The sequence below is a fragment of the Mustelus asterias genome, chromosome 1 (assembly GCF_964213995.1).
Source record: "Mustelus asterias chromosome 1, sMusAst1.hap1.1, whole genome shotgun sequence".
Classification (NCBI taxonomy): Eukaryota; Metazoa; Chordata; class Chondrichthyes; order Carcharhiniformes; family Triakidae; genus Mustelus; species Mustelus asterias.
Window position 1 is genome coordinate 94,790,980 of NC_135801.1, and position 26,332 is coordinate 94,817,311.

At 42.9% G+C, this 26,332-nt stretch overlaps 1 protein-coding gene across 3 annotated transcripts in view; it reads right to left on the minus strand.

Moving 5' to 3' along the window:
* The window catches only part of ppargc1a (peroxisome proliferator-activated receptor gamma, coactivator 1 alpha), a 590,881-nt gene that overhangs the window by 128,028 nt on the left and 436,521 nt on the right, over positions 1-26,332 (minus strand). For 2 of the 3 annotated variants that reach the window (XM_078215483.1, XM_078215482.1), the window contains exons 1-2: positions 25,385-25,533; positions 22,164-22,343 (exon numbers count right to left, since the gene is read on the minus strand). In XM_078215483.1, the coding sequence (XP_078071609.1) occupies positions 22,164-22,343; positions 25,385-25,432 (228 nt within the window). In that variant the 5' untranslated portion in view covers positions 25,433-25,533. Of the gene's footprint in view, positions 1-22,163; positions 22,344-25,384; positions 25,534-26,332 lie in introns of those variants that run through there. The other variant, XM_078215481.1, reaches the window with a different exon arrangement.

Here is a 26,332-nt window from a genome sequence, read left to right on the forward strand (position 1 = left end):
GAGGGAAAATGATAACCTAAATTTTGCAATAGTGACCTTTTCCAGAAATTTGATGGTGTGGGAAAGACATCAGTCTGACATCATGGCAATTGACCCTTTTGTAACTTTCAGAGTCAGGCTCATTTGAATACATACAACAAGCTCCTGATATTGAAATTACTCCTGATTTAGGAACTCACCTATTGGGTGGGGGCAGGGAACTGGCAGAATTAATCCATTGTAGCAGGATGTAAAGCAGCAGCTTAAAGTGCCAGTTATCATCAACATTGTTTTAGCTGTAAGGCTACACACTGACATGACATGCAGGTCACAATGAGAAGGGGCTCTAGATTATGAGTTCATACTTCACATGCTGGTACCAAAAGGAAACATGATAGAAACAAGTACTAGGCATTTACCAACACAGTATGAATTGGCAATAAAAGAATACAGACTTAGCTTTCCAGAAGTAGCCTAGTGTAACAGGGAAGTTGAGCACAATCTCAGTGGCCCGATCTCAGACTTCAGCACAGAACCAAATGCTGGGCTCTGCCCACTCCATGGTAGCCATAGATAAGGACAAGAGTGGCCCTCGGGTGAGGGAACTTAATTGGGTGAGGGCCAAATACATACAAATTGGACAGGAACTGGGGTATGTGGATTTGCAACAGCTATTTGAGGTCAAATCCACATCTGGCATGTGGGACACTTTTAAAGCCAGTTGATTGAAGTGCAGGACAGGCATGTGCTCGCAAAAATGAAGGCTTGAAATTACAGGATTTAGGAACCATGGATGACAAGGGAAATTGCAAGCTTCGTCAAAAGGAAAAAGGAAGCATATGATAGGTCTAGGCATCTAAAAACTGACGAAGCCCTTAAGGGAGATAGTGAAAGTAGGAACTTAAACACGGAATTAGGAGGGCTAAAAGGGGCCATGAAATGTCTTTAGCTAACAGAGTCAAGGAGAATCCCAAGGTTTTTTTATGCATATATTAGGAGCAAGAGGGTTGCAAGAGGAAGAGTAGGCCCACTCGAGGACAATAGAGGGAAGTTATGCGTGAATCCACAGGAAGGGGTGAGATCCTTAATGAGTACTTTGTATCGCTATTTACCGAGGAGGAGGAGGACGTGGCAGATGTTGAGGTCAGGGATAGGTGTGTGAACGCTCTAGAGAATGTCATTATATTAACGAAGGAAGTGTTGGGTATCCTAAGTTGCATTAAGGTAGACAAGTCCTCGGGGCCGGATGGGATCTATCCCAGGTTACTGAGGGAGGCAAGGGAAGAAATAGCTGTGGCCTTAACAGATACCTTCACATCCTCTTTGACCACAGGTGAGGTTCCAGAGGACTGGAGAATAGTCAATGTTGTTCCCTTGTTTAAGAAAGGAAGCAGGGATAATCCAGGAAATTATAGGCCGGTGAGCCTGATGTCAATGGTGGGGAAGCTTTTGGAGAAGCTATTGAGGGACAGGACATATGCATATTTGAAAGAAAATGGACTAGTTAGTGTCAGACTGCATTGTTTTTATATGGGGAAGGTCATGTTTCACCAACTTGATTGAGTTTTTTTTTGAAGAGGTGACAAAGATAACTGATGAGGACAAGGCTTTGGATGTAGTTTATATAGACTTTAGGAAAACATTTGACAAGGTCCCACATGGCAGACTGGTACAAAAACTAAAATTACATAGGATTCGGGGCGGGCTGGCTCGATGGATAGAGAACTGGCTTGGTCATAGAAGACAGAGTAGCGGTGGAGGGTGTCTATCAGAATTGAGATCTCTGTTGTTTGTAGTATATTTAAATGATTTGGAGGAAAATGTGGGTGGTCTAATTAGTAAGTTTGCGAATGACACAAAGATTGGTGGATTTGCTGATAAACCAGGGATTGTCAGATGATACAGCATGATATAGATAGATTGGAGACTTGGGCACAGAAATGGCAGATGGAGTTTAATCTGGTCAAGTGTGAGGTGATGCATCTTGGAGGATCAAATTTAGGTGCGAATTATACTGTAAATGGCAGAAGCTTAGGAACATTAATGTACAGAGGGATCTGGGCATGCAGGTCCACAGTTCCCCAAAAGTGGCAACGCAGGTGGCCAAGGTGATTAAGAAGGCATATGGCATGGTTGCCTTCATTTGAGTACAAGAGTTGGGAAATCATGCTGCAGCTTTATAAAACCTTGGTCAGGCTGTATTTGGAGTATTGCGTACAGTTCTGGTCGCCACTACCAGAAGGACGTGGAAGCTTTGGAGAGAATGCAAAGAATGTTGCCGGGTCTCGAGGGCGTTGACTATGAGGAGAGATTGAATAAACTAGGATTGTTTTCACTGGAAAGACGGAGGCTGAGGGGAGACCTGATCAAAGTCTTATGAAAGGCAAATTCAGGGTGGATAGTCAGAGGCTTTTACCCAGGGTGGAAATATCAATTACAAGGGGGCATAAGTTCAAGCTGAGAGGGGAAATGTTTAAGGGAGATGTGCGGAGGAAGTTTTTCACGCAGAGAGTGGTGGGTGCCTGGAACGCATTGCCAGAGGAGGTGGTGGAAGCAGGCATATTAGCAACGTTTAAGAGGCAACTGGATGGTAACATGAATAGAGACGGAATAGAGGGATACGGACCGAGTAAGGGCAGAAGGTTTGTATTGTAGTTTAGTTAGGGCATCATGATCGGCACGGGCTTGGAGGGCTGAAGGGCCTGCTCCTGTGCTGTACTTTTCTTTGGTCTTTGTTCTAATCCCTGCAGGGCACCTCCAGCAGAGGTCATCAGCCTGAGAGGACACCAGCGGACTCAGTCAAGCCATTGGATCCCCCTTGGGACACAAAGTGACGTCCTCGGCAAGCCTGGGGGTGAAGCCTGAACCCAGAGCGAGAAGGGGCAGAGCCTAAATCCAGGAGCATGAACCAAAGGGGTGGAGTCTGAACCTAAGGATGGAGCTAAAGAAGGGCAGAGCCTGAAGCTCAATGAGAGAGTCACAGAGAGAGACTGAGGGAGAGAGATAGAAGTAGCAAGGAACAGGAGCAGAAGCCCAGGACTTGTGAGTTGTAGTGTAGAAGAGCCAAGACCATGAATATGGCAACCTGACAGTGGTTGGTTGGAGTAATGGAAAGTGGTGCAGGCAAACAGCTGTTGGAGATCTAGCCATACTGCCTGGACAGCACCCCTGAGTTCGAAAAGCCCCAAGGAGAGGAAGATTCTCTTTGTGTCTGGGAGACAGGGTAGTCCGGTCCACGTGGTCACAGGAAATTAGCAATAAAAGTTCCATCAGCTGAACTTTGCTACCTGGAGGATTGACAATCAATAGTTAAGATCTTGGTGGTCTCCTGGTGGATCTGATCTGATGTGTCAGTGTGAAGATTTTCCATGAATGTGAATAAGGATTTGATGCCAATGGAATAAAAGATCCCTCTTTAATTATCTTCATGCAGCTTGTGTGCTTGAACACATAACACTAACCAGCTGTTGATCACAGGGAAGGTGTTGCAGATGATGGCATCATTGCAGAAGGAAGTGAAGGTTATCGACAGGTCTGTTAATGGAGTGGCTAAATATGCAAATAAAGGGAAAGCTTCCTGTAAGAGAGTAGCTCGAGTGCAGCTGACTTTGAGTTCTCTACTCGATCCTTTGCAGACTGTTCTTTTTGCATTCATTCAACCTTCATTAAGGGAAGAAGTACAATTGTTAAGCAGCTAACAGGACTATATTGCAGAGAGCCTGAGGTAAATCCAGACAACTGTGTGTTTAATTGAGACGGGTAGATTTTTGGGCCTCATTATATTGATGCTCAGCTCCTGCAGGGATGCCACAAAAATATCAGCCATAGCTGCCAAGGATAGACCAGGAGTAACCCTGAGCCTTTCATTTCAGGGTCAGAATGCTGGCACACTAAATTGCCTTAAATGGTAGCTGCCAGGCAAACAAGCATTCATGTCATAAAGTAGTTCTGCTGGTCACAAATGAATTGCAGATAGCTAAAGTAGAATCTTTTGCTTTTGATGTACGTGCTGGTATTGATCAAGGGATCACACAAGCAGCATGATGGGGGTGTACTATAGGCCTCCCAACAGCCCACGGGAAGTTGAAGAATGGATATGTAAGCAGGTTCTGGACAGATGTAGAAATAATAGGGTTGTTGTAATGGAAGACTTTAATTTTCCTCATATTGACTGGAAATCCCTTAGGCTAGGGGTCCAGATGGTGAGGAATGTGTTAAGTGTGTCCAGGAAGGTTTCTTGGAACAATATGTAGATAGTCCGACTAGAGAGGGGGCTATACTGGACCTGGTCCTAAGGAATGAGCCCGGCCAGGTCATCAAAGTTGCAGTGGGGGAACATGTGGTGAACAGTGACCTCAATTCCGTATGTTTTTGGATACTCATGGAAAAGGATAAGTGTTAAGGGTTAGGGTTAAGATGCTAAATTGAGGGAAGGCTAACTACAACCTGATTAGGCATAATTTGGAGGCTGTTGTTTGAGAGAGGTTGTTTGAGGGTAAATTCACATCTGGCATGTGGGTGTCTTTCAAGGAGCAGTTGATCAGAGTGCAGGACAGGCATGTGCCTGTGAAAAGGAAGGGCGGGAAAGGCAAGATTCGGGAACCGTGGATGACCAGAAAAACTGCGAGTCTAGTCAAAAAGAAAAAGGATGCATACATAAGGTCTAGGCAGCTAAAAACAAATGAAGCACTTGAAGAATACAGGGAAAGTAGAAAAGAACTCAAACAGGGAGTTAGGAGGGTAAAAAGGGGTCAGGAGATGTCCTTGGCAGGCAGGATTAAGGAGAATCCCAAGGCATTTTATACATATAATAGGAACAAGAGGGTAGCTAGAGAAAGAGTTGGTCCACTCAAGGACAAACGATGGAAATTAAGCATAGAACCAAAGGAAGTAGGTGAGATCCTTAATGAGTACTTTGCATTGGTATTCACATGCTGCTATAGAATGTCCAAGGGTTGGGAGCTAACATTGTTTGTTCGACCAGAAAATGCATTCATGATTTGCTTAATGTTTCTGTGCACTGCTACCTGGCTCATGTTAGTAATATTCCTTGTGGGAGCCTGTGGTAATATTGGAAGTTAAAAATTCAAGGCAGCTAAATCTTAAGAGCTGCTGTCAGAGTCACATGATCTATGATGCAGAGGTAGGCTGTATTTCTGGTGCAGCATGTGCCATAATTCAGTGACAGATTATCTTGCAAAGTCCCTGGATAATTGGAGGTATGTGCACTTTTGCTGCATATTCTGGTGTAAGTACATCGGTAGGCAGGCACCAATCATTGCTGGTGCTTTCCAGCACGTCTGGTATCTGTCCATTGTTCTTCATCATGTTTTTCCAAGAAGCAAAGATACAGGGCTATTACTAATAAGAAAGTTAATGAGTTATACTTTGAAATCTGGAGGTAAGAGGTAAATAGCAAATGTACAATAAAGGCGAATGAATAGTGATTGTTACTGGCATAAAACAAAAAAAATCAAAACCCACTCAGAAATAAGCTACATGCCAGTCTGATGAATTGGCTGGTGGGTTATTTATATTAATTTCTACCTTTTCTCCAGAGCATAGCCCAATTTAGGCATGGCAAGAACATGAGTTGGTGGAAATAAGGCAGACATGATGGGAGGTCAGTCAGAAATGAAGGAAAATGGGATATCTAGTGTCATTACATCATTGTTGCATCGTTTGGGGCTGCCCAAACAACAATGTATGCAGGCCGAGTGGTCACGATATAAAGTGATGATGACACGCCTACTTGAAGAGTCATGTGTCAGAAGCGTGGGAGTTCTCCCCGGAGCGCAGGCAAAGTGGAAGCAGGGAAGAATTGCTCAGACTGCTGAAAAACTATTGTTGCCATAAGCCCTTGGTTACCAGTCATTGAGACCCAGCACTTCTACATGATGGCAGGAGTTGACAGTATGGAACATGAGTCTTTACCACATCAACACACTCATGTTTAACGAAAACATTGTGGATAACTGGGCCAAGTTTGAAAAGGAGTGACCTGTCTACCGCGGTGTTGGGTTATTGGACAAATCCAAAAAAGTGCAAGCATGCACCTTACTAAATCTAGTGGACCCGGGGCCATTGAGCAGTTTGAATCTGTTGCCTTCCAAATAGGAGAGGAGAAACTGTTAAAAAACATGAGGACATTTGCTTGCCAACTCAACAGGCAAACATTTAACACTACAAACCAAAGATCTGACAAAACGATACAGTGATATAATGTGACCTTAAAAAGTTTAGCAAAAAATGTGCGTTTGGCACCTTTAAAGATGCATTAATTGGGGATCGCATTGTCTGTGGGGTCCACAGTAATCTTGTCTGCAAACAGCTGCTTCGAGAGAGATTTATCAGTGCAAACACCGATCAACATCTGGATGCTAAATGAGCAGTCTGGTCTGAAAAAAGCAGTAAGGAGTTAAGGTGGGAAACAGAAGTTTTTGTGGTACAGGGCTCGTCCTGCCCCAACTATGGTGGCTATCACCCCCAGAACAGCATGTTTGGTGTTTGGTAAACACTGCAATAAATGTGGCAAATTGAACTATTTTGCAATATGCTGCAGATCTAAACCACAGCAGCTTTCCTATGCCACCAGCCATATTTCAGCTAGTTATTCCTCCAAGGTTCAGAGCACAAGCAAGGTAAATGAACTGCAGTTCAGCCAGTGCAACCAAGCCACCGAGCCTCCAACAACACTCTACTGTAAGACTGTTGACACTGTCACAGAGAAGGGAGAGATTTTGCTATAGAACAAAGAACAAAGAACAATACAGCACAGGAACAGGCCCTTCGGCCCTCCAAGCCTGCGCCGCTCCAACTAGACCATTCGTTTGTATCCCTCTAATCCCAGTCTGTTCATGTGGTTATCTAGATAAGTCTTAAACGATCCCAGCGTGTCCGCCTCAATCACCTTGCTTGGGAGTGCATTCCAGGCCCCCACCACCCTCTGTGTAAAATACGTCCACCTGACATCTGTGTTGAACCTTGCCCCCCTCACCTTGACCCCTTGTGTTCGTCACCTCCGACCTGGGAAAAAGCTTCCCAGTGTTCAACCTATCTGTGCCCTTCATAATTTTATACACCTCTATTAGGTCGCCCTTCATCCTCCGTCTTTCCAGGGAGAACATCCCCAGTTTATCCAATCTCTCCTCATAGTTAAGACCCTCCATACCAGGCAACATCCTAGTAAACCTTTTCTGTACGCTCTCCAAAGCCTCCACGTCCTTCTGGGTAGTGTGGCGGCCAGAACTGGATGCAGTATTCCAAATGTGGCCTAACCAACGTTCTATACAGCCGCAACATCATATGCCAACTTTTATATTCTATGCCCCGTCCAATAAAGGCAAGCATGCCATATGTCTTCTTCACCACCCTCTCCACCTGTGCTGCCACCTTTAAGGATCTGTGGACTTGTACACCCAGGTCCCTCTGTGTGTCTATACTCCTGATGGTTCTGCCATTTATTGTATAGCTCCCCCTTACATTAGATCTACCGAAATGCATCACTTTGCATTTATCTGAATTAAATTCCATCTGCCATTTCTCCGCCCAATGTTCCAGCCTAACTATATCCTGCTGTATTCTCTGACAATGTTCATCACTATCCGCAACTCCAGCAATCTTCGTGTCGTCTGCAAACTTATTGATCACACCAGCTACATCTTCCTCCAAATCATTTATATATATCACAAACAGCAGAGGTCCCAGTACAGAGCCCCGCGGAACTCCACTAGTCACAGACCTCCAACCGGAAAAAGACCTCCACTGCTACCCTCTGTCTTTTATGGCTAAGCCAGTTCTCCACCCATCTAGCTAGTTCACCTTTCATCCCGTGAGATTTAACCTTTTGTACCAGTCTGCCATGAGGGACCTTGTCAAACGCTTTACTAAAATCCATATAGATGACGTCCATGGCCCTTCCCCCATCAATCGTTTTTGTCACCTCCTCAAAAAACTCAACCAAATTTGTGAGGCATGACCTCCCTTGTACAAAACCATGCTGTCTATCGCTAATGAGATTATTCAGTTCTAAATGCGCATATATCCTATCTCTAAGAATCTTCTCCAACAATTTCCCTACCACGGACGTCAAGCTCACCGGCCTATAATTACTCGGGTTATCCTTGCTACCCTTCTTAAATAACGGGACCACATTTGCTATCCTCCAATCCTCTGGGACATCACCTGTGTCCAGTGAAGAGACAAAGATTTCTGTTAGAGGCACAGCAATTTCATCTCTCGCCTCCCTGAGGAGTCTAGGATAGATGCCATCCGGCCCTGGGGATTTGTCTGTCTTAATGTTTCCTAAAAACCTAACACTTCCTCCCTTGTAATTGAGATTTTTTCTAACGGGCCAACACATCTCTCTGAGACGCTACCAGTCAACATGTCCCTCTCCTTTGTGAATACTGATGCAAAGTATTCGTTTAGGATCTCACCTACTTTCTTTGGTTCTAAGCATAATTCCCCTCCTTTGTCCCCGAGTGGTCGGATTCTTTCCCTGACAACCCTCTTGTTCCTAACATATGTATAAAATGCCTTAGGATTCTCCTTAATCCTGTCTGTCAAGGACATTTTCACCACCCTGAACATTGTTTGCAGCAATGCAAAACTGAAGATAAAGATTGACATTTGAGCAAAGAAGCAAATGCTGCAAGAACTAGACCCAACGCAGCTCCACACCCCCAACACTCAGGTGGACGTCATGGCCAACAGGAGACAAACCATCTGCACAGAAGATGTAGCCACCCTATATTTCAGACAAGGCAGCTTCAAGTTCTACATAATCAATCAGAATGTAAAGCCACTGTTAGGTCTTCAGAGCAGCATCATACTGGTGCTCATTCGTCTTGGTCCGGAAGTTCATGTTCTACAACACCAGGCTCCAGAAATGAAAGAGCATAAAGACCTATTTAACCGCAACGTCATTGGTAAGCCACCTGTAATATACTATATGGGACTAAATGATTCGGTACGATCGACAGTTTGTACTCTGAGAAGAGAACCATTAGCTATGAACCAAAAGGTAGTCAATGACCTACATTGGGTGTCATAACTCCCATAGGCAAGACTACAGAAAGTGTTTCACCAATAGTTGCTGCAGTAAAGAAAAATGGCTCAGTCAGGATTTGCATCAATCAGTTCACTTAAACAAGACAGCAGTGTGGCACAGTGGTTAACACAGCTGCCTCACAGTGTCAGGGACGATTGTTCACTGATGACTGTGTGGAGTTTGCACATTCTCCCTGTGTCTGCGTGGGTTTCCTCGGAGTGCTCCAGTTTCCTCCCACAGTCCAAAGATGTGCAGGTTAGGTGATTGGCCAGGCTAAATTGCCCCTTAGTGCCCAGAGATTTGCAGGTTAGATGGATTTGCCATGGTAAATGTGCAGGGTTATGGTGATAGGGTGTGGGGTGGGCGTGGGTAAGATGCTCAGGGAATCTATGGATTCTATGCTCAGACCTCATCACCCTATGAAGAAGATTTAACAGGTGATAGCTGATATGCCCGATGCTAAGGTTTTCAGGACCCGGATACAAAACATGGATTCTGGCAAACCCCGCTAGATGAAGAATCCTCGAAAGTCACTGTATTCTTGTCTTGGGTAGGCAGATATCATTTCCTTCATATCCCTATGGGATCTCCATCGGCAGAGAGGTCTTCAAGCAGTGTATGGAGCAACTCTTTGCAGGACAACCCTGAGAAATCATCGTTGATGACATCCTGGTTAGGGGTCATACTACGCAAGGACACGATGCATGTCCTCAACAGAATCAGGACTGTATAACTAAACTTAACCCTGCTAAATGCATACTCAGGGTCAACCAGATTCCCTATCAGAGTCATTTACTTACAACTGATGGTATGAAACCAGATCCAGACTGCAGAAAACTGCAGCACAGAGGAATTTGGGGGTCCTTGTGCATAATCACAAAACGCTAGCATGCAAGTACAGCAGGTTATAGGGAAAGTAAATGGAATGTTGGCCTTTATTTCAGAGGGACTAGAATATAAAAATAGAGAAGTGTTGCTAAAACTATACAAGACACTAGTTAGACTACATCTGGAATACAGTGAACAGTTTTAGTCCCCTTATCTAAGGAAAGATACACCAGGATTGGAGGCAGTCCAGAGAAGGTTCACTAGGTTGATCCTGGATATGAAGGAATTTTCTTATGGAGAGAGGTTGAGCAGGTTGGGCCTGCACTCATTGGAGTTTAGAAGAATGAGACACAACTTTGAGATATATAAGATTCTCAGGGGCTTGACAGGGTAGATCCTAAGAGGTTGTTTCCCAATGTGGGAGAGTCTAGGAATAGAAGGTATAATCTCAGAGTAAGGGGTCATCCATTTAAGACAGAAATAAGGAGGAATTTCTTCTCTCAAGAGGGCAGTGAATCTATAGCCTTCTTTACCATAGAGGGCTGTAGAGACTGGGTTGTTCAGGAAGTTCAAGGCTGAGAGAGACAGATTTTTAATCAATAAGGGAATCAAGAGTTATGGGGATAAGACAGGAAAGCGGAGTTGAGGATTATCATATCAGATCAGTCATGATCTCATTGAATGGCAGAGCAGACTTGATGAGCTGAATGGCCAACTTCTGCTCCTACGTCTTATGGTCTAGAAGAAGTCATGGGTTTGGAAAGGTTTGTCAAAAGAGCCTTGGTGAGTTGCTGCAGTGCATCCTGTTGATGGTAATACAAATGTCACTGTGCATAGGTGATGGAGGGAGTGGATGTCAAAGGTACTGCATGGGGTGCCAATCAAGCAGCCTGCGTTATCCTGGATGATGTCAAGCCCATTGACTGTTGGCATTGCACTCATCCGACAAGTGGAGAGTATTCCATCAAACTCCTGACTTGTGCCTTCTGGATGATGGACAGGATTTGGGGGAATCAGGAGGTGAGAATTCCCAGGCTTTGGCTTACTCTTTTAACCACAGTATTTATATGGCTGGTCCAGTTTATTTTCTGGTCAATGGTAACCCCGCAGGATGTTGATAGTGGGGGATTCGGCAATTGCAATGCTATTGAATGTCAAGAAGAGATGATTGGATTCTCCCTTTTTGGAAATAATAATTGCCTCCCACTTGTGTGGCATGCGGACATTACTTGCCATTTATCAGCCCAAGCCTGACTGTTGTCCAGATCTTGCTGTATTCCTCTGGGAGTGTTCCTCTGGGAGCGGACCTGCGGGGTGGAGACTGTGAGCGGTGAGAGAGAGAGCGCGGACTGTGAGTAAATTCTGGTTTTTTTTGTCTAATTTTCGGGAGGTTTTTTGTAATTAACGGAAACCGGAAGGCCGCATCGCGAAGCCTGCCGGTAGCTGTAGTTTTTTTTTTCTCTCGGGCCCCTAGCCCTATAAATTGGTGCAGAGGAGATACCCGATCCTCTACACTGGTAGAGGATCCCACCCTTCCATCCTCCTCTAACCTAATTATAAGTGTGGGGAAGTTTTTTGTTTTCTTTTTTTCTTGCTGGTAATGGCTTCAGGGATGGCAGTTCAGGCAGTATGCTGCATCTCCTGTGGGATGTATGTGGTGAGGAAATCCAGTAGTGTTTCAGGAGATTTTAGTTGTAAGAAGTGCATTAGATTGCAGCTTCTGGAGGAGCGTGTAAAGGAGATGGAGGGGGAGTTAGAGGAACTCCGCATAATTCGGGAGGCGGAGGTGGAAGTTGATAGGAGTTATAGAGAAATAGTAACTCCTAGAAATGAGGCTTGGGTCAATGCCAGGAGGAGGGGTAAGAAGCAATCGGGAAGACAATCCCCTGGGGCGGTTCCCCTCCATAATAGGTTTTCGGTGCTGGAGGCTACAGTTGAGGAGGAATCAACTGAGCATAGAGAGCAGATCTCTGGGGGTGAGCCGAGTGAGAAAGCTCAGGTGGTTAGGGGCTGTAAAAGACTGGGCCTTGTGATTGGGGACTCCACAATTAAGGGGACAGATAGGAGGGTCGGAACTAAAGGTAGGGACTCAGGGTTGGTGTGTTGCCTACCAGGGGCTGGGGTCCGGGATGTGTCTGACAGGGTATTCAGGACTCTTAGGGGGGAGGGAGATAAACCACAAGTTATTGTACATGTGGGGACACACGACATAGGGAGGATAGGGGAAGGGGATATTAGGCAGGGATTTATGGAGTTGGGGTGGAAACTAAAGGCCAAGACTGACAGAGTGGACTCTTGCCTGTACCACGGGATAGTTTAGAGAGGAATAGGGAGAGGGAAGGTTTGAATTCATGGCTGAGGGGATGGTGCAGGAGGGAGGGGTTCAGGTACTTAAGCAATTGGGGCTCGTACTGGGGAAGGTGTGACCTCTATGAGAAGGATGGTCTACACCTTAATCAGAAGGGGACCAATATCCTGGGGGGTAAATTTGCTAAGGCCATGCAGGGAGGTTTAAACTGATTCGGGGGGGGGGGAGGGATCCTGAGTAGTGGGGCTGAAAGTGAGGGATGCATGGATGGGGACTGCAATGCACGGCATTGCAGAGGTGGGGGGGAGCAGGGTTTGAAATGTGTATACTTCAATGCCAGGAGTATTCGCAATAAAGTGGGTGAACTTGCAGCGTGGATCAGTACCTGGGACTTCGATGTTGTGGCTATTTCAGAGACATGGATAGAGCAGGGGCAGGAATGGATGCTGCAGGTCCCGGGGTTCAAATGTTTTAGTCGAAGTAGGGACGGAGGTAGAAGAGGGGGAGGGGTAGCATTATTGGTCAGAGATTGTATCACAGTGTCAGAGAGGAGGTTTGATGAGGACTTATCTGTTGAGGTAGTATGGGCGGAGATTAGAAATAGGAGAGGAGAGGTCACCCTGTTGGGAGTCTTTTATAGACCTCCTAAAAGTTCTAGAGAGGTTGAGGAAAGGATTGCGGAGTCAATCCTGCTTAGGAGTGAAAGTAATAGGGCAATTGTTATGGGGGATTTTAACTTGACTAATATTGACTGGAATTGTTATAGCTCTAGCTCGTTAGAGGGGTCAGTTTTTGTTCAAAGCGTGCAGGAAGGTTTTTTGACTCAGTATGTAGACAGGCCAACTAGAGGTGAGGCTATATTGGATCTGGTGCTGGGAAATGAGCCAGACCAGGTGCTAGACTTGGAAGTTGGTGTGCATTTTGGTGATAGTGACCACAATTCGGTTACGTTCACCTTAGTGATGGAAAGGGATAGGCATGAACCTCGGGCCAGTGGTTTTAGCTGGGGGAAGGGTAATTATGAGGCTATTAGGAGAGAATTAGGAAACATAGGTTGGACTAGGAGATTACAGGGACTGGGAACGTCCGACATGTGGAGTTTTTTCAAGGAGCAGCTACTGCGAGTCTGTGATAGGTATGTCCCTGTCAGGCAAGGAGGAATTGGTAGGGCTAGGGAACCGTGGTGCACCAAAAAAGTTTCTTTGTTGGTTAAAAAGAAAAAGGAGGCTTATGTTCGGATGAGACGTGAGCACTCGGGTAGTGCACTAGAAAGCTTTAGATTGGCTAAGAGGGAGTTGAAGAGCGAGCTTAGAAGGGCTAAAAGGGGACATGAGAAGACTTTGGCGGATAGGGTTAAAGAGAATCCTAAGGCGTTCTATAGGTATGTCAAGAACAGAAGGTTGGTTAGGGCAAGTTTAGGGCCAGTTATAGATGGCAGAGGGAAGTTATGTGTGGAACCGGAGGAGATTGGTGAAGCATTGAACCAATATTTCTCTTCGGTGTTCACGCAAGGGGACATGAATATAGCTGAGGAGGACACTGGGTTGCAGGGGAGTAGAATAGACAGTATTACAGTTGATAAGGAGGATGTGCAGGATATTCTGGAGGGTCTGAAAATAGATAAATCCCCTGGTCCGGATGGGATTTATCCAAGGATTCTCTGGGAGGCAAGAGAAGTGATTGCAGAGCCTCTGGCTCTGATCTTCAGGTCGTCGTTGGCCTCTGGTATAGTACCAGAAGATTGGAGGTTAGCGAATGTTGTCCCATTGTTTAAGAAGGGGAACAGAGACTTCCCCGGGAATTATAGACCGGTGAGTCTCACTTCTGTTGTCGGCAAGATGTTGGAAAAAATTATAAGGGATAGGATTTATAGTTATTTGGAGAGTAATGAATTGATAGGTGATAGTCAGCATGGTTTTGTGGCAGGTAGGTCGTGCCTTACTAACCTTATTGAGTTTTTTGAGAAAGTGACCAAGGAGGTGGATGGGGGCAAGGCAGTGGACGTGGTATATATGGATTTTAGTAAGGCGTTTGATAAGGTTCACCATGGTAGGCTTCTGCAGAAAATGCAGATGTATGGGATTGGGGGTGATCTAGGAAATTGGATCAGGAATTGGCTAGCGGATAGGAAACAGAGGGTGGTGGTTGATAGTAAATATTCATCATGGAGTGCGGTTACAAGTGGTGTACCTCAGGGATCTGTTTTGGGGCCACTGCTGTTTGTAATATTTATTAATGATCTGGATGAGGGTATAGTTGGGTGGATTAGCAAATTTGCTGATGACACCAAAGTCGGTGGTGTGGTAGACAGTGAGGAAGGGTGTCGTAGTTTGCAGGAAGACTTAGACAGGTTGCAAAGTTGGGCCGAGAGGTGGCGGATGGAGTTTAATGCGGAGAAGTGTGAGGTAATTCACTTTGGTAGGAATAACAGATGTGTTGAGTATAGGGCTAACGGGAGGACTTTGAATAGTGTGGAGGAGCAGAGGGATCTAGGTGTATGTGTGCATAGATCCCTGAAAGTTGGGAATCAAGTAGATAAGGTTGTTAAGAAGGCATATGGTGTCTTGGCGTTTATTGGTAGGGGGATTGAATTTAGGAGTCGTAGCGTTATGTTGCAACTGTACACAACTCTGGTGCGGCCGCACTTGGAGTACTGTGTGCAGTTCTGGTCCCCACATTACAGGAAGGATGTGGAGGCTTTGGAGAGGGTGCAGAGGAGGTTTACCAGGATGTTGCCTGGTATGGAGGGGAGATCCTATGAGGAGAGGCTGAGGGATTTGGGATTGTTTTCGCTGGAAAGGCGGCGGCTAAGAGGGGATCTTATTGAAACATATAAGATGATTAGAGGTTTAGATAGGGTGGATAGTGATAGCCTTTTTCCTCTGATGGAGAAATCCAGCACGAGGGGGCATGGCTTTAAATTGAGGGGGGGTAGTTATAGAACCGATGTCAGGGGTAGGTTCTTTACCCAGAGGGTGGTGAGGGATTGGAATGCCCTGCCAGCATCAGTAGTAAATGCGCCTAGTTTGGGGGCGTTTAAGAGATCCGTAGATAGGTTCATGGACGAAAAGAAATTGGTTTAGGTTGGAGGGTCACAGTTTTTTTTTTAACTGGTCGGTGCAACATCGTGGGCCGAAGGGCCTGTTCTGCGCTGTAATGTTCTATGTTCTATGTATATGGACATGTGCTACTTCAGTACCTAAAGAATTGTGAATGGCGGGGATGTTCACTGAAATCATCAGTGAATATCCCCGCTGCTGACCTTATGGTGAAGGGATGGTCATTAATAAAGCAGTTGAAGATGGTTCAGCGTAGGACACTGCTGCATACCTATTGAAGCCATGTGCCAGGACTGAGGTGATTGACCTCTAACAACAACAACCATCTTCCATTATGCTGAGTATGACTCCAACCAGTGGAGAGTTTCCGCCTGATTCCAACTGACTCCAGTTTTGCTAAGGCTCCTTAATGCCACACTCAGTCAAATGCTGCCTTAATGTCATGGGCAGTCAATCTCACTTCACCTCTTGAGTTCAACTCTTCTGTCCATGGTTGGGCAAAGGCTGTATTGAGATCAGAGGCTGAGTGGCCCTGGTGGAACCCAAATTAAGCATCAGTAAACAGGTTATTACTGAGAAAGTGCTTGATAGCACTGTTGATGACCCCTTCCATCACTTTGATAATGAGTGAGAGGAAACTGATGGGACGGTAACTGGCCGGGTTGGATTTGTCCTGCTTTTTATGGAACTAACGTACCTAACCAGTTTTCCACATTACTGGGTAAATGCCAATGTTGTGGCTGTGCTAGAACAGTTTGGCTAAGGTTGCAGTTGGTTCTGAAGCACAGGTCTTCAGTACCATTGCTGGAATGTTGTCAGAGCCCTGAGCCTTTGCAACAACTGGATCTTCAGCTATTTCTTGATATCATGTGAAGTAAATTAAATTGGCTCAAGACTGGGGATCTCAGGAGGAGGTCGAGATGGATCTTGGCACTTCTGGCTGAAGATTGTTGTCATCGGCACTGATGTGCTGGGATCCCCCATCTTTGAGAATGGATATATTTCTGGAGCCTCCTTCTCCAGATAGTTGTTTAACTGTCCACTATTATTCACAACTGGATGTGGCAGGACTGCGGAGCTTAAATCTGTTCCATTGGTTGTGAGATCACTTAGCTCAGTCCATTGCATGCTATCTCATTGTTTGACATGCACATTGTTCTGTGCTGTAAATTCACAGGTTAGGAAAGCCTGTTGCTACTCCTGGTATGCCCTCCAGAATGTTTTCATTAAACTAGGACTGATCCCTGTTCTTGGTGATAATGGTAGCATGAGGAACATGTCAGGCCATGAGGTTACAGATTGTGGTTTTATATACTTCTGCTGCTGATGATGGCCGTCCGTACTTCATGGTGGCCCAGTTTTGAATTGCTGCATTTGTTCGAAATCTAAACCATTGAGTACACTGGTATTGCTACACAACATAATGGAAGATATCCTCAATGTGGAGTCAAGACTTTGTTGCTACAAGGACCATGTCATAGTCACTTCTACCAGTATTGTTATGGACAGTTGCCACCTGTGAGAGACCTAGTCTGGTAGCTAGGTCCTTCAGGACTCGGCCTTGCAGCTCAGTCAGTTGTGGTGTTACCAAGCCATTCTTGGACATAGACATTGAAGTCCCCCATCCAGAGTACATTCTGTGCCTTTCCCAGCCTCAGTGCTTCCTCCAAGTGGTGGTCAACATGGAGGATTATGGACCAGGGATGATGATGGTGGCGTCCAGGACATTATCTGCAAGGTATGATTCTGTGATGATGACTATGTCAGGCTGTTGCTTTACTTGTCTGTACGACAGCTCGTCCAATCTTGGCAAAAGTCCCAGATCATTGAGGAGCGGCGACAGGGCTGCGTTTGCTGTTGTCATTTCCAGTGTCTAGGTTATCTGTCCAGTTTCAATCTTTTTTGAAGGCTTTCAAGTGGTAATTGAGTGGCATTAAGAGTCAACCACATTGCATAGGCGAGACCAAGACTTCAGATTTCCTTCTCTAAAGGGGTATTGGTGAAATAGATGGGTTTTTTTATGACAAGACTAGCTTTTTCAGTGAATTTAAATTCTATCAGCTGCTGTAGTGGGATTTGAACCCATGTCCCTAGAGCATTAGGCAGGGCCTGTGTATTACTAATCTGGTGACATTAGCACTATGCCATTACAATCTGGGTTGGTAGACAATACTGATGGTGAGGTAGGGGATAGTGCTGCATACTTAAATTCACAATCCAATTTTTCTAATTTAATTCCTGGAACTTTCTTTTCAACAGTAAAATTGAGAAAGGAGTTTGGAACTCACTGGGTTAAAAACACATTGATTTAATGTAAGTAGGTAATATCATTTGCACATTATATAGCAATAATAGTCAGTCAAGCCACATGTAACAAATACAATATGAAATATGTTACAACCTAAATTACACATAAAGCTTTTAAAGCACTTACTGATTTGATATTTTTTCAGAATCTTAAGCAAAATTTATAGCAGAATTTGCCATTCTATTAAAGAACAGGCTCCTGATATCGTGTTACTGGTCTAAATGAGTCATGCTGCAGTGCCATTGTACCAAATGATTCATATTGCAGTGACATTACATTTTATTTCGCAGTATCTAACAAAAAAAGAGCACATCTTATAATAAACATAATTTTGGTCTACATAAAATTTCATTTTTAAAAACAAAATTTAAGGGTGAGGATTTCGGTCAAAGTATCGAAACATTTTAAGGTTTCCATATCATCCTTTGACCTATTTGGGACATTAACCATGCAATTGAGATCGCTTTCACTTACTAATTTCCACTGTTCTCAGGCCATATCATTGCACTCTGTGTTCATCCAGATAGAGCTTTGTGCAACTAACCTGAACTGAATATTCAGAATGTCCTAGCTCTTATTTGAAGGAAGCAATCTGCTTTGGCTGAGATCAAGGATTTACCAGATGTGGAATCCCAGATTTGCGGCACACGATTTCCCAATGGAGTATGATAATTTACCACCTTGCAGGGCCACTGTATTGAATGGTTCAGGCCACCTTTTCATTTCTACAGCAGAGTTGTAAATATCTGCACAACCTAACGAACTGACAATCAAATTCAACATAAAAAGTTACTGAACAACCAAACATCCCACAATAACCTGCTGTTAAACATGAAATGTAATTTCCAATGGAGGTTGCAGTTTAAACTCACTGACATAACTGAGACCATTCCAAGCTCAAAAAAATACCTAAATTGAAAATCTACTCTATTAATTTTGTATGCATTTTTTTTAAAATAGAAAGCTTGAAGGATTTTAAGGTGGCAGCATGATATATTATTCAAGTCAGCTATAGGAAATACTTAAGTTTTACTGTTGTAAGTCATGTATCCAACTGAATACCCCCTCCTTTTAACTGTGTTAATGAGTGATATCGGACAACTAGTGGGAAGTTATGTTAATTATAGGGCATCTTTCTATGTGTGCATATAAAAGTTGCATGTTCAGGAGCACCAGAACATTATAGTTAGCTAATTTTCTCTGAAGGCACAGAGGGACATGGTTCATGGGTGACAGCAGTCTTTTAATGCATTGCCAAAAGGGCCAGGCTGCATTTTTGGGCTTAGACAGTGAGCATCAGTAGGTGAGTTTACCTGTTTCACAAATCTGACCCTTTCTTAATCTAACATAACTTCTTCGGAGCAAGGGTCACTGAGAAGTGATCAACAGTGGAAGCACAGGTATTTTTTTCTTCTTCCTAACTCAGGGGCACTCATTCCAATAAAAGCACCTCAAATAGTACCACAGCTGAAAACAGTCAATTTAGCACAGGACCGGAACTGAATTTACGATGTATTAAGATAGTATATCAAGTTGGATGGTAACATTATGCATTTGATGATTCTGGAGCTACTCAAAACCTAAAATTCTTAACTAACTGGGTGAATTTTATAGTGGCCACATCCATTGGCTGAGAAGTGGGTGGAGTAAGCCCGGTGTCTACTCCTATTTTCTGTGGTTTGTTCAATTCCACATTTAACTTGCCCCATTGGAATTGGGGATCCCAGGCAGTCAGAAGCCTGCACTATTTGCATGGTTGTTTTTGGAAGAAGTTTGTTAATTGGAGGAAATAAGAAATCCAGATTCTCCATGGCAGAGTCCAGCTGCTTAATGTGGGATGGTGCTGAGGAGAATCGGGCATCAGAGGGGTCAAATTTTGTAAGGTCACACAGAGCATGAATGCTCAATATTACACCACAAAAATTGCTTTGAAAGCTGAAATCGGCAGCTGCCCCTTTAAGAATAGTTGATTACACTGTTGTCTGTTATAAGACCCTGATTTGCACAGCCGAATGAGATTTGTACCTGGAGGAATGAAATGCAGCAACTCCATCCATTAGTAGTCCTGGGAAGGAGTTTCCTCTTCCAAACCGATAGCCATTGTGGCTTAGGGCCTATTTTATTGAGGACTTCTATACAGGCAGCGCAGCCAGGAATGCCTCCATATTGAGGTGCCCCCACACCCTCCTGCCTGCCTTAGTGACACCAATTCTTCCAGTGAAGCTTCCAGCCTGACATTGCAGGCTCTCAGATTGGGTTTGCGGCCTTCATAGCTTGCCTATTCTCCTTAATAGGATGGCGAGTGCGGAGAGAGCCAATTAGGAGGCTGCCTCCCGGTAGGTTGCATCATTGGGTATGCTGAAAAAAATGGGTCAGTTTGGGACCCCCATATGGACCTGATGTCTGGGTTCTGCTATCTGCAGGAAAAATCCAGCAATCCAGCCCAATGTCACAGATGAGACCGGATTTAAAAATAGATTCAAGTTGTCATCACTCCAACTGTTCCAAATTCTATATATTAATTTATTCTTGATTTAGAATCATCATTTGCAACAAATATCCATTTAATTTTAATTAATAAATGCTTTAAAAATCTGAATATATAGTAAGTGACCGTGAAGGAACAATTTATGTTCCACTTGAGCCAGTGACCATATCTCATCATCTTTCATGGTGATCAGGTCCGCACACTCATGGACTATAAATCACATTGCCTCCATTCTCATACGTTCCCTATCCTTTTTCAAACAATCAATACCAACTTAATTGAAAGGTTTTTGTTGAAAATGCATATGAATTTTGTCCACAACATTTTCACTTCTAGTTGTTAGAGAAAAAAATAATTTTGAAAGCTTTATTATTCTAAACAGTTCCTTTGCAAGTGAGCATCCTCTGAATAATTTCTTGGATTTTTGTAGTCAGTGGCAAAGCAAAGATGCTCAACATTAACCTCTAGGAAAGTTACCCACAAAGATACAGTGATCTTTCTGTTGCATGGGTTTCACCTTTCCCAAATTAATTTGCATCTGACACCAGTCAGGAGCACAATAGGTATCCAGCAACCGTGACCTCATCAAACAAGGTAAACAGCCTGAAGAAATCTCACCAATAGAAAACCAGAAAATAAAATGTACTGATTAATTTTCACATTATAATTTTTACAGACAGCAAAATAAAGATTGTGACAACAACGCATTTAAAGTCATTAAAAATCTATGGGCAGAATTACACAGTCCCTTTCCTGGTCCCACTGAAGGCAATGGACTTTTGAATGGTTCGCTGCACTTTTGAGCCCTACCCCTGGCTCTACATAAATGTAAAATTAGTTTTTCAAGGCCAGAGAGGCCTATTTATTATTTAGTATATCGTTAAAAATCCAGTAACAGTTCGTTAACAGCCCAGATCTTCCAGGAGCAACAATCATCTCAGACTGCCACTCCGCTCGAACTTTCTTTCCCCTTCCTTGATGCTACTCCACATTTCTTGCTGGGTCTTCCAAGCCCAGCTGTACCAGATATGCAGAGTGCAACAACCCTCCGAAACTTTATCATTGCTCTGTAGAATAGGGAGAAAGACAGAACATGCCCTTCTTTTGAAGGGATGGGCTGTTGTATGATAGATTTAATGTCCAGTTAATGTAATTGAATGGGTGAATATTAGTGAATGGGTAGGGTAATAGAGTGGCTAGGTGGGCAAGGTAAGTGGGTAGGGTGGGTGAGGTAAGTAGGTAGGATGACAAATGGGTGAGTGGCAGGTAAGTGTGGTGGCAGGTGGGCAGGTGGGTCAGGAGGGATAGTCAGATGGTCAGGAGGGTAGTGAGGTCAGGAAGGATAGTCCACTCAGATCAAGGGGACGGTGATAGGTTGGAGTGGTAGTTGGGTTGGGTGGTAGTTGGGTTGGGGGGTAGTTGGGTTGGGGGATAGTCAGCTAATCAACAGGGTGGTTGGGTGTCTGGAAGGGCTAGTTGGGTCAGGATTTCTTCAGACTGTTAGGGTATAGTCCGAAGGTAGCAGGGGGTGTTAAGTGACTAGAAAGAAGGTTGTGTAGTTACCCAGTAGTTGGACCAGATTTTTTCTGTCTAACTCTTCTTGGGTAACTATCCAGGTAGGAACATTACAACTATCCAAATTCTCTGACACTAACATTTGTGGAGGGTCTTGGGCAGCAGGGAAATTGCCCATCAGAAGTCAAAAATTCCCTGGCAATTCCCACATAGGTGAGTGCATTTGTATGTCCACTGGATCCCGATGTTTATCTTGGATCGTATGTTCAGTCTCAGACAACCTGGAGATCATAAGATTTGGGCCAACATTTCCACAGAGGGGGCAAGTTTAACAGTGATGTTACAACATGAAAGAGGAATTTCTCATCAGTTCAGTGCTTTCCACAAGATTCCACAGGGAATTCAACAGTGTGTGTTGTGGAACAACAGGGAATTACTGACAGTAACTATTAAATTTGTACTTTGAACTCTGCATATGTGGATGGCATATGTAGCAGGGTAATATCTACGAAATAACATTTTCATCGTAATTACAACTGCGAAATCTGGGCATCGTCTTGCTTAAAGAATATTATGCCTCAGCAGGTTTACAGAATAAAAGTGTTGATTGAATCTTAGTTGCTTACCTCAAAGAGGTCGGATGATTCATTGCCATATTGGTTAGATATTATTTCCGATTGGTCACTGTACCACTTGAGTCCACCCAGAAAATTTTCTGTGTCTAAATCATTTACATCGAGCTCAGAAAGATCAAGTTCAGGGAGATCTGAACACAGCGGCTGATCTTCACCAACTAAAGCAGCACACTACAGAGAACAAAACAGAGCATGCTTTAAGATATTTGACTTTACTAATAAATTTTTCACATCTGGTAAGTTATAATAGTAACTTCTGTCAAGAATTTCAGTGCCTTGGCAATGAAGTTTGAGCCAACGTTGCTCAGTAGATTACTGTTAAGAAGGGTGCAAGAGCAATGCAGGTTAACTTCCCATTTGACCTTCCCTGCTGCATTCTTTAGGACTTACAACTGACAACTTCTTTTCAATAAATAATTATAAATAAAGAATTGCTTCAAAGTATGAACTGTCTTCAAATCTTTTGCTGTTTAATTATTGTTTAAGGTTTTCAGTGCAAAATGCCATTGATAACAGGGAAGACGAAACAGTTAACAAAAACCCACGACTGCTAACAAAAAGATTGATTGACCTCATATTCTACCAAGGAGCAAAACAGATTTGACACCACTTGGCTTTGCAGAATGTGTCACTACCGGTAAAGTATCTGGAGTCCAAACAAAGATTTTAGGGGAAAAAATATTTTTTGATTGCAGCAATTTTCAAAAATATCTAGTGCAGCTCTATATAATTAAGTGATGCTGAAAGTGCTTTGCTGCCTATATATACAGTGCAGTAAGAGGTCAAAGTTAGCGCTCAGGTTTACATTGCCAATATCCAGAAATTCAGCTCAGAGGTGAGTGTCTGATAACTAAATGGCAAAATATCTCAAGCATGTACTTGATTTTGACAGCTGAGTGAATGTCAGATTGATACCGTAAATGGGCTTTTTGAATAACTGCCTAAGATTAGGGAGTTAACGTGGAAAAATTCTGAGGAAATCTGCTGCTTACCAGTTCACATATCTCATTGCTACATCTACACAATTGCAGAGCAGCTGATTTTGAACTTTTTTTTAAACAACACTTCCCTTATATGGCATAATGAGCAAACGTTACTGTGCTGCTAGTAAAACAACTGGCAGCTTTACGTTGTTAATCATCAATCGGCATAACTTTTACTGAACCACCACATAATCCTAATGTCATAAAAACAGATAACCTTGTATTTCTCAGTATCCCTTGTTAGATAACTGTCTCACAAACAATTGTTATAAAAGCATATTTCTATATATTGCCCACTAATGCTCAGTGCCCCATTTTGTATATTGTTTTATAACTTGAAATCACTAGATAGTGCAGCCTCAGAAAAACCATTTGTGTAGGACTTCTCCTGATGTGAAATCATATACTTCTATTCCGTGACATCATGAACAGAGTTCTGCCCACAATCCACTGCTTCCCATTCATAAATAATGTCATTGGCATACAACTTTAAGATATCACAACAAGGGGGAGTTCCACACGAAACATTTTTCTCAAGATACTGCTATTCAACACAAAACAGAAAAACAAGGACAACTGAGTGCCCCAGGTACACAGACATGTCCTGTTATAACATTTACGATTATGAGACAATTTTATTAACTTTTAGTTGATCTCTTTTCAACTTCACATTGAATATAATAGGATCAATTTTAAAATGCAAATTATAGCATCTCCACAAGATATTTTGTCAAATAACACTTGCACCTTGCCCTTTAATGAATGTCAGTGGCTACTAGAACAAAACTTTTCCAGAATAATCTTTAATATCAGTTGCTGCTGTAAATGAAAATTCAAAAAGTGCATTAAAATCCACAATATTGCACTCTTACACTTAATAATTATTTTCCCCATTAGTTGCTGTCCCTAGAGAAACAGAATTTATTGGTTAGATTACAAAACATACTTCTGTGTCTAAAAACTTAATTCTTTATTCAGCTCCTGGCTCACTCATAAAACTAATGCATGACTGAAGAAAACAGATTTGCAAATGCTAAAACACATTCTTTGACAAAACCACTCAGCTGTTTATGAAGGAACAGAACCTCAGAGGCATCAAGGGGTCAGCAGATATTCCCAGCTTCCATATAAACTGGAATGCAAGATTTATGTCCTGTGTGGTTGGTGAGCACACTATGTAAAGCATGCAACAGTATAAATGCACTACATTCGCATGCAAGAATACAAAACCACCTACTGCAATATTCTGAAAAAATATTGGAATACAAAAAGCAAACAAAAACACTTGAATGATTACTCAGCTTTTGCCGCAGGAAAGATTATATTCTTTCTAGCAATTGTGTCTCAAGATTATCACAAGGTTAGCAGCAATCATCTTGGCATGTGAGCATTTCTGAAGCTGAACATGAACACATAAAACCCCTTACAGAGCAATAAACTCACATGCAGGCATACCCTAAAAAACAGCTGTGAACCTTCCTGCTTTTTCTTCATGAATTGTTCCCATGCAGGTGATACAGATTTAATATATTGGTGCCTATTTTTACATTACCAGCAGCACCCTTTCCAAACAAACATTCTGTAGCTGTTAGACTTCTACTGTGGATGGCTCAGAGTTAATGCTTGAAATAGTTATTCTAGAGGAAGACTATTGTGCAAAAAAAATCAGTTTGGGTTATCAAAATCATAGAACATACTGAAAAACTAAAGTCAAATCTTGGATTCATACTTTGTGCTAAGTTATCTAATTTACTCTAACACTTTTGTTTATGGCACAGTGCCAAACAGATTACCAAATGACAGTGAGATTTTAGGTTAAATCTGAACCTTATGACACAAGCTGTTTCATAAATGAGAATTGCAGTTAAAAAAAGTCAGTGTCACCTTTAACAGCATTGAAAAATCATAGATGTGTGACTGCAAACGAAGGAGACAGATAAAATCCAAGTTAAATTTTCTGCCCTGCTTAACATACTGCAGGGTTGTACGAGAGAACTTTTAAGGTGAGGTTTTTTAAAAAGAGGTTAAGTAAAGCCAGTCCTTCTCGCGCAAGATAGTAAAAGCAACTTGCCTGTATGAGACAGCCTCAATAATTTTCTAATAATACAAGTTTAAGACTGTTGAGGCTTAGATGAGTACGCTTTTAAGTAGCATTCTCTATTTATCTACAAATAAGTCTATTCCTACTCATTTCTGATGCAAAGATCACTGATTTATGTTCCAACTCACCTCTGTTTCATTCCACACAAAATCTTGGTTGCACCTGTCCCACTCCATTCAGCTTGTGGCTTAAAATCTCAATAAATCCACAGTCAGACACAGCAGGCACACGTGTGGGGTGCTGGCCCCTTACAGAAATTGAACTGAAGGCACCTGTCTTACTACTACACTAACACTACTGTTCAGCGTCACATGACAGGGTTATTAAAAGTAGCTAGTGCTGTCAGTCAGAGGTACTATTCCATGATAAAACGAATGACGTATCAAGAGGGTGGAGCTACAGCTAAGTACAGTAAATCTTTAAACTACTCAACCTTTGAATCCTTAGTCCCATGCTGTGATTAAATCCTACTTTATGAACCACACCTTCATCAGAATTCTGTCAACTGAAGAAATTAAATGAAAAAAGGCAATTTGCTTTTTTTAATATTGAAAGAAGGGTCTTACAGAACATGAGGTAAATACTATTTGTGTCATCCTAAATTGTTTTCTTCTTATCTCTGTTAATAAGAAATTAAACATCTTTATTGCATTTGCAAGGATCTGACAATGGGCAACTCTTCAATTCTGAATCACTTTCCTGCATTTCATTTTCTGAATTACAAATCATACATATAGTGAAATTCCAAGAAATCGCAATGCTGAAGTGCATGCATTCATTAGAATTAATAAATGGAATACTTTCAAATTTGTCTGTGTAGAATAAGGGGACAAACACTAATTCTCAGGAAGGCTTGAATTGAGTTGAAATTCTCCTAAGTCTGTGCTTTACCAAAATTTACACACAAAGAAAGAACACAATATCATCTGAGTTGATAGCCAAAACAGTAAGGTGCAGTGTTACATTATGGTTTTGTGAAATTGGTATGGATTTGAGACATACACAAGCTTTGATTTTAATCAATGTACAAAAAGGGTTGGAAACACATTTTTAGTACAGAAGGTGAAGTCGCACGG